Consider the following 9,156-nt stretch of genomic DNA (forward strand, 5'->3'; position numbering starts at 1 on the left):
GCAGACGAAACGTTTTGCAACAGCCATAGGTTATATGGTTTTGGATCATGTCCGGAGGGGGGCGTAGAACACCGACATTTCTAAGTAACAAACTTCATACGTAGGCTACGTCCTTGAGGCATGAAATGACAGCTCGAGGTGTTTTTTTAAATTGACAACAAGCAAAGCCTTGCGTAGCCATTTCTATGAAAAAATGCTGGGTCTTCTTGTGAGAGCCGTGGTGAGTCAAACGTTTTTATAGCCTAGTTCATGAATGCGCAGTTGTGCGCCCATAACTAAGAACAGTGCGTTCACTATTACTGCTGTAAATGAGGGTGGGGCACCAGGTTAGGCTACTGTTATTATTGTAGCCTAAAATGTCAAATCATGCCACTCTGCATGTCACCACGAAAATCATATCAAATTTGCATTTACTGTATTTACCCCATTGTAACTACCACTAGAGCCTCTATATTAGGTTACAACATGGATAACCGTCAGTTTCAAGGTTTCAAGGTTCATGTCTATATCAGATTAAGATACAACAGTGGGTTAAACTATCATACAATTTGTAATAGCCTACAGATTGCTTTTTAGATGTGGTGTTTGTTTGCATTTTCATTGCAAGGGTTCACGCACTGTAGCAGAACTGGCTATTTATATTCTAACTTTAAAAAGCTGTCAGGAAACTTGACAGCCAAGTACAGTCCAAACAAATAGTCTATCAACCTACTAAACTTGATAGATTTGTTTTGTTCCAAATTTCTGTCATGAAATTAGATCATACAGTGTTCTAGCAATCTATTCTTTCAAACGGTTTTTGGATTCATGCAATAGGATTATGTTGATCACTCCTTTTTACATTGAAACTAATGTAAATACATGTTAATCACTTTGTTAATCGCTTTGTTAATCACAGTTTTGTCTGTTTTATTATGTTATGGTTTCTGTTGTAATGGCCCTCTGTGTTATGGTGTTGACAGTTGCTGGCTGATATAGGCCTATACATCAGCTCTGTGGTTGTCAACCAACATTGCTGATGTATTTTATAAGCCAATGGGATTATCAACTATGGATATTAATATTTTAGATACTTTAAGACACACAATATCGACCTAGATATGTATGGTATTTAATTATGTCATATTGAATGCAAAACAAATAATTTATTCGAAATACAAAGACAGTTAATTTTTTTTAAAGCTAAGGTCAGGCTTGGTGAAGCCATGTCACCTGGTCAAGCCGGCGTCAGTGACCATCCTCCCAGAGAGGTCTTCGCACCACCAGGACAATTTGCCCAAGCTGCCAGTGCCTCCACTGAGGCAGACATTTGAGCGCTACCTGTTGATGCTGGAGCCCCTGCTCAGTGAGGAGGAGCTGGATCACACACGCAAGCTGGTCAAGGAGTTCCTCATTCCTGGTGGGGTGGGGGACAGGTTGCAGAGAAGCCTGGAGCGCAGAGCCAGCAACAAAGAAAACTGGGTGGGTACATACTGTAGTTGAACAGAGAAGGTCACATAAAGAAGAGGGTTATGTAGTAGGGCAGCGCATGGCCCATAGAGGTTGAAAGAAGAATAGAATAAGTCCTTAGAGGGATACAGGCAGCATAAAACAAAATATCCGTGTTGATTGGCAGGAAAAGATACCTGTATTACATCCATTATGCAATTACTTAAATGTAATGTTTATTCCATCCATTTCCCCCACATTTCAAGATTACATTTAACATTTACCCATAGGTTTACTTCCTTGCATATGTCATAACCTGTGAATGTGTTTAGGAGAAAATGATCTGATACTTGCTGGACTATAGTATTGTCATTGCTGTTTATGCAGCTCACAGAGTGGTGGATGCAGTCAGCCTATCTGGATTCCCGGATGCCTGTGGCAGTCTATTCCAGCCCTGGGGTGGTCCTGCCCCGCATGACCTTCCAAGATCGCCAAGGACAAATGAGGTGAGCAACAAGGAACCATGCGTGTCTGAGACCACTGTACTGTAGGCCTAGAGACTGAAACCAGCCATTGTGACAAGACAGTTTAGATGCCCTCCCTCCATCAGCCCTCCCGCCATCACTGAAAAGTCTTTATGGCTGCCCCACACATAAATGAAAAGCACATGTTTATAGGCCTACTGCTTCTTAAAAAGCAAGTTAGTAGAAAGTGATTGACTTTAGTGTTGTATTACACCATAGCTCTTGTGAACTCGAGAATAGGCTTGAGTTTCATACTGACCTTTAGACAGACTTCCCCTTCGTGCTGGCTATTTTAGGCACATTGGCTGTTCAAAGCATTGCTCAGCTTTTTTGGACCACAGTGACCAATGGTGTACACAGTCAACATTGTGGGCTTACGTGGCTTTTTATTGAGCATAACGTGTCAGCGAATGTACTATGAGAGAGAGCATGCACACATGAGCGTAAGAGTGGGCAGCCGTTGAGTTGTCTTCAGCTGAACCATTCACGTAAACATTTGCCGGTATGTGGTACTGCTTCGACATTACGGACAGTGCCAAACGTCTACAGTAGGCTAGAAGAGGATACAGACTCCAATGCTCATATGAAAAGCCAATGATTCAACAATATACTGTACTGTACAGTGGTCCTCTGTAGCTCAGCTGGTAGAGCACGGCGCTTGTAACGCCAGGGTAGTGGGTTCGATCCCCGGGACCATCCATACACAACATTAAAAAAAAAGATGTATGCACGCATGACTGTAAGTCGCTTTGGATAAAAGCGTCTGCTAAATGGCATATTATTATTATTACACCATCTTAGACACTAGACTAGAGTGACACAGACAGTTCACTAAATGCAGAAATATAGAATCAAAATAGACAGATGTTTGTTATAATAATAATCATGGTCCTGAGTCTGACGTAAGCAAGTCTGGTTGGAGATAAAATAATAATAATTGTTTATTTTGACATGCACCGGATAGGTGCAGTGAAATGTGTTGTTTTACAAGGTCAGCCATAGCAGTAGTACGGCGCCCCTGAAGCAAATTAGGGTAGATTATGTGAATAGAACATGAGATGGGGGAGCACTGAAAGGCTGAATGTCAGTTGGATGAAGAAATACCATATATGGTATCATTATTAATTAATTCAACAATGTTTTCTGCTCAGGTTTGCTGCAAAATTGATTGCAGGGGTTTTGGACTTCAAAAAAATGATTGACAGGTTAGTAATATTGATATAGAAAATACTATCTATTTTAATGATATACAGGTAACTGCCAAAATGATGGAAACTCTTGAGTAAATGAGGGATACAAAGTATATTGAAAGCAGGTGCTTTCACACAGATGTGATTCCTGAGTTAATTAAGCAATTAACATCCCATCATGCTTAGGGTCATGTATAAAAATGCAGGGAAGGCCATTATTTTAGCTACCATGGCTACGCCCCCATAGGATGACAATGCCGCCATCCACAGGGCACAAGTGGTCACTTAATGGTTTGATGAGCATGAAAACTATGTAAGTCATTTGCCATGGCCATCTCAGTCACCAGATCTCCCAATTGAACACTTACGGGAGATTCTGGAGCGGTGCCTGAGACAGCGTTTTCCACTACCATCAACAAAACACCAAATGATGGAATTTGTCGTGGAAGAATGGTGTCGCATCCCTCCAATAGAGTTTCAGACACTTGTAGAATCTATGCCAAGGTGCATTTAAGCTTTTCTGGCTCGTGGTGGCACAACAGCCTATTAAGACACCTTATGTCGGTGTTTCCTTTATTTTGTCAGTAACCTGTACATCTAACGTGTTCGTCACCCTGGCTGACTCTAACTCTGTGTCACAGTGAGACCTTGCCTATTGAGTATTTGGGTGGGAAGCCTCTGTGTATGGACCAGTACTACCAGATCCTGTCCTCCTGTCGTATCCCTGGACCAAAGAGAGACACTGTGGTCAACCACGCTATCGGGAAAGTGGCCCCTAATCACATCACTGTGGTCCATAACTTCCAGGTACACTAGAACTTTGTTTTGGTCTTTTTGATGCTGCTTTATGTTGCTACAACACAGAGAGGAAATCAATCACGTTGTTGCATTGTTAGTTTATTGTCTGTAACCCACTTAACCAGATCTCAAATGCTGATTAGCCTTCTCCCTCTCGCCTTAGTTCTTTGTCCTGGATGTGTATAACAGCGATGGCTCCCCACTGACTGTGGACCAGATCTACATGCAACTGGAGAAGGTCTGGAACTCGTCCCTGCAGAGCAACAAGGAGCCTATCGGCATTCTGACCTCCCAGCACCGCAACACCTGGGGCAAGGCCTACAACAACCTCATCAAGGGTACGGCCATGGAGGGGGGACATCACTATGACAGTGAGGGCTCAGAGGAGCATATAGGGTGACCCACCAAATAAACAAAATCCTAACCCATTCTTGAGCCATGACGTAAGAGTAACTCTGTCGTAGCCGGCCGTGACCGGGAGACCCATGGGGCGGCGCGCAATTGGCCCAGCGTCGTCCAGGGTAGGGGAGGGAATGGCCGGCAGGGATGTAGCTCAGTTGATAGAGCATGGCGTTTGCAACGCCAGGGTTGTGGGTTTGATTCCCACAGGGGGTATGAAAAAAAGAATAATGTATGCACTCACTTACTGTAAGTCGCTCTGGATAAGAGCGTCTGCTAAATGACTAAAATGTAAAATGTAAATGTAAATGGAACAACCTATCACTTTGGACACACTGTTTTAGAGCAATTGGTCTATGATTTCCTCTAGGTCCTTGTTGGGTTGCTTATTGTAGCGTTTCTTTCCCTAGACAAGACAAATAAGGAGTCTGTCCGTGCTATCCAGAAAAGCATATTCACAGTGTGTCTAGATGCCCCCATGCCACAGATGTCTGAGCAGCGGTACCAGAGTCGTGTCGCTGCCCAGATGCTGCATGGTGGAGGGAGTCGCTGGAACAGTGGCAACCGCTGGTTTGATAAGACGTTACAGGTGAGCTCTGAGACTAGAGCTATAGAACAAAGGTTGCATCCTCCCAGATATTGTACTTCATATTTTTTATCACAAGCCTCTTGCAATTTTTATAACGTTTGTTATTTAATCCCCAGTTTATTGTGGGTGAAGATGGTACCTGTGGTCTGGTGTATGAGCATGCCCCAGCTGAAGGCCCACCCATTGTCTTCTTGGTGGATCATGTGGTTGAGTACATGTAAGGCATTACAGGATATATTTCATTCATTGATTAATGGTACACAATATTTCTATGGTCACTGTGTACTCTAGAGAAGAACTTCGGCACAGATTGCTGGTTGCAATGGCTATTTTTCCAACCGGATCAGGTGCATTATGCCTGAGCATAGCAAGCATTTTGAAGATTTCCTATTGTCAAGTTCAGATAGTGCCTCATCTTTTAAAAAACTTGGTTAACTATCATTTGGAGCCTACTGACCATGACCAGGCTGTGACCATGACCCTGGCCTACTGACCATGACCAGGCTGTGACCATGACCCTGGCCTACTGACCATGACCAGGCTGTGACCATGACCCTGGCCTACTGACCATGACCCTGGCCTACTGACCATGACCCTGGCCTACTGACCATGACCAGGCTGTGACCATGACCCTGGCCTACTGACCATGACCAGGCTGTGACCATGACCCTGGCCTACTGACCATGACCCTGGCCTACTGACCTTGACCAGGCTGTGACCATGACCCTGGCCTACTGACCATGACCAGGCTGTGACCATGACCCTGGCCTACTGACCTTGACCAGGCTGTGACCATGACCCTGGCCTACTGACCTTGACCAGGCTGTGACCATGACCCTGGCCTACTGACCATGACCAGGCTGTGACCATGACCCTGGCCTACTGACCATGACCAGGCTGTGACCATGACCCTGGCCTACTGACCATGACCCTGGCCTACTGACCTTGACCAGGCTGTGACCATGACCCTGGCCTACTGAATGTTACCCTGCTTCTCTTAAAAGAGGCAATCAGCAGTTGCTACATCCATTTTTATACCCATTGATTCTTGAAGAATATAACTTATAAATGCCTCATGAGCTTAGTTTAACTGTCGTACCACATCAACCCATAATATTAGCATGTTTTGGTCCAATGTTTGTAAACAAAGTAAAGGGAAACAAACACTGTTTAGCCTCAAAACATGGTTAAAACTACCATCATGGATGGTCAGTCCTTGCATCCATAGCTCTGTCTATGAATTTGAGTGGTTACATTTCTCCAGCCCCATCCCTCAGCATTTTACCGAAACAGTGTCGGGGCTTTGTTATTGTTTCAACTGCTGATTGGCCCTTTGAGGTGTAATGTTTTGTGTTGTTTAAACAGGAGGAGGATGGAGGTAGTACGCACTCCCATGACCCCTCTGCCCATGCCTCCCAAACTGCGTTTCAACATCACACCTGAGGTGAAGAAGGATATTGAGTCGGCCAAGCAGAATATGAACATGTATGTACAGTCTGTTTCAGTTTTCCTAGCAGTTTCTATTCAAACGTGTCTTTGAAGTGTTTCTCACTCTTTGGCTGACTCTTTTATTCCCCAGAATGTCACATGACTTGGATGTGAACGTGGTCTTCTTTTCTGACTATGGGAGAAATGTTCCAAGGGCGCACAAGTTGAGTCCAGATGCTTTTATACAAATGGCTCTACAGCTTGCCTACTTCAGGTGGGTTTCATTAAATTTTTACTCTAACAAAACAGCATCTGAAACAGCAGTTGGGTTATCTTAACCTGTCACTTTGACACATTTGAGACTTACTGCTCTTTCATGTTTCAGAATGTATAAGATGTGCTGTTCCACCTATGAGAGTGCGTCCTTGCGTATGTTTGCACTTGGTCGAACAGACACCATCCGCTCCTGCTCCAACGAGTCGCTCAAATTTGTCCAGGCGATGGAGGACCCAGCTAAACCGGTGAGTCAACTATGAAACCTGGATGTTGACAGTAAATAGACATTAACCACTGACTGTTACTGTACTGCAATGATGTATGTTTTTCCTATATGTTGACAGAACACAGAGAAGGTGTCTCTATTGGACAAGGCATGCCAAGCCCACAGAGAATCCACTCATATGGTGAGGACTGGAACTCTGCATCAGTTTTTGATGGAAATCTACATTTACTGTAATAATCCATGCTTGTCCCCACTCACTGCAATGTACATTTTTATTTTGTGCTTTTATGTATGTCCATTACTGAGCAGGCAATTCATGGCCAGGCCATAGACAGACATCTCCTTGGCCTGAAGTTGCAGGCGATTGAAGAATTGACGTCCATGCCAGAGATATTCATGGATACAGCCTATGCTGTGGCTGAACATTTCAATCTCTCCACCAGCCAGGTATGCAAGCTGTTTACGTGAGATATTAAGCATCCCAAAATGCAACATATAAGAAGACAAGTTGCAGACCTGTAGCCAGTGGCAACATGATTAAGAACATAGTACTTATATGTACAATGTAAGGTTTGGTACAAATTTTAGTTTATTAGACAATAAGGTTTGGACCACATTTGTAAATGCTAATGCATGAAAGGTAATTGTTCACTGTCTCTTCTTCAGGCTGGTGCTAAGACAGACTGTGTGATGTGCTTCGGTCCAATGGTGCCGGATGGCTATGGAGTATGTTACAACCCCATGGCAGACCACATCAACATTGCCATTACAGCCTTCAACAGCTGTGAAGAGACACATGCTGCCAACTTTGGCCGGGCTGTGAAGAAGGCTCTGAGAAACATGAGGTCTTTGCTGGAGGAGACAGCTAAGGCCAAGCAGTGAGGCCCCACAGGGGACATGGCTCCTCTGTAGGGCTGTGTGGGACTGAACCTGTGCTGGAGGTAGTGGGAGAAACTAAAGCCACCCTGGTATATCTAGTGGTGTAACATGGAAAGAGGAGGAGCACTTTGCACTGAGTTAGGTGGGCCTTGGAAAGCTTTTGGGCCTTTCAGGTAGACTTGATATGAGTGTGAGAAGGAAAGTCCTTTTATACCCAGAAGACTATACGTGTACTTCAGTGAAAAGTGAGAATGACTGATGGAAAGTTATACATTTCATGTTTAATGATATGGGTTTGTCCATTTCCAGATAGTAAGCACCTTATGTTAAAGAAAGATCCATACCAGATCATGATGACTATATTATGTTTAAACATTATTTTATGTTTTAAGTCTACACATGTTGATGCTGTCTTAAATGTTATTCTGGTGGATTCTACATGTGTTTATTCAGTTTGTTTACCTACATATTTGCTATTTCATATTTAAAAAATAATCAGTTCAAACAGTTAAGTTATTTAAGTAATGAAATTGTGTGCCATACTATACCAGACGTGCCATAATATTGACTTGCTGAGTGGTTCTGCTGTGATTCACATTGGTAAATGTTTTCTATACAACTAAAAAAACTAAACAAAAGACTGCTGTAATGATAATCATTTACACTTTGAGTATTTATTTTTATGTTACAAAACCTGACAATAATGATTAAATTAAGGAAAAACTGTCCTCCAGTAACTGCCTAAATTCCTGTTTCATTAAATACTTTATAATAGAAAGGCGAGCCACAGATCAAGGGTCCACAAATGAGTATTTCGCTCAGAAGTTCCCCTTGCTATGCAGGAATTCTAACTCTGCCATGTTTCCAGCTGAGCGCCAGTGAAAAAGCTGTTTACCCTTGAACACGTTGGTCTTCAAGATGTCTACATCTCGTGTCTAATGGAGATGGGATTGGAGACATCATGTTATTTACAATGGCATACAGTGGGGAAAAAAGTATTTAGTCAGCCACCAATTGTGCAAGTTCTCCCACTTAAAAAGATGAGAGAGGCCTGTAATTTTCATCATAGGTACACGTGAACTATGACAGACAAAATGAGAAAAAAAATCCAGAAAATCACATTGTAGGATTTTTAATGAATTTATTTGCAAATTATGGTGGAAAATAAGTATTTGGTCAATAACAAAAGTTTCTCAATACTTTGTTATATACCCTTTGTTGGCAATGACACAGGTCAAACGTTTCTGTAAGTCTTCACAAGGTTTTCACACACTTTTGCTGGTATTTTGGCCCATTCCTCCATGCAGATCTCCTCTAGAGCAGTGATGTTTTGGGGCTGTCGCTGGGCAACACAGACTTTCAACTCCCTCCAAAGATTTTCTATGGGGTTGAGATCTGGAGACTGGCTAGGCCACTCCA

The 9,156-nt window shown here is 43.1% G+C and overlaps 1 protein-coding gene across 1 annotated transcript; it reads left to right on the forward strand.

The window, feature by feature from the left end:
• LOC311141253 (carnitine O-acetyltransferase-like) lies at nt 1-8,465 on the forward strand. Its single transcript, XM_084176516.1, has 14 exons — nt 1-220; nt 1,183-1,461; nt 1,816-1,934; nt 3,104-3,157; nt 3,784-3,949; nt 4,104-4,278; nt 4,750-4,928; nt 5,045-5,145; nt 6,294-6,413; nt 6,508-6,630; nt 6,742-6,877; nt 6,977-7,039; nt 7,168-7,305; nt 7,525-8,465. Exons 1-14 carry the CDS (start codon nt 194-196, stop codon nt 7,738-7,740), a joined length of 1,896 nt encoding a protein of 631 aa, XP_084032642.1. The 5' UTR covers nt 1-193; the 3' UTR covers nt 7,741-8,465.
• The last annotated feature ends 691 nt before the right edge of the window (nt 8,466-9,156 follow it).

This window comes from Coregonus lavaretus (assembly GCF_964263955.1).
Source record: "Coregonus lavaretus genome assembly, chromosome: 14".
Classification (NCBI taxonomy): Eukaryota; Metazoa; Chordata; class Actinopteri; order Salmoniformes; family Salmonidae; genus Coregonus; species Coregonus lavaretus.

Coding starts and splice junctions, on each gene's coding strand:
- LOC311141253 (XM_084176516.1), top strand. CDS start 194: ATGCTGGGTCTTCTTGTGAGAGCCGTG. Junction 1,935..3,103: donor GATCGCCAAGGACAAATGAG/GTGAGCAACAAG, acceptor TTTTCTGCTCAG/GTTTGCTGCAAAATTGATTG. Junction 3,950..4,103: donor CTGTGGTCCATAACTTCCAG/GTACACTAGAAC, acceptor CTCTCGCCTTAG/TTCTTTGTCCTGGATGTGTA.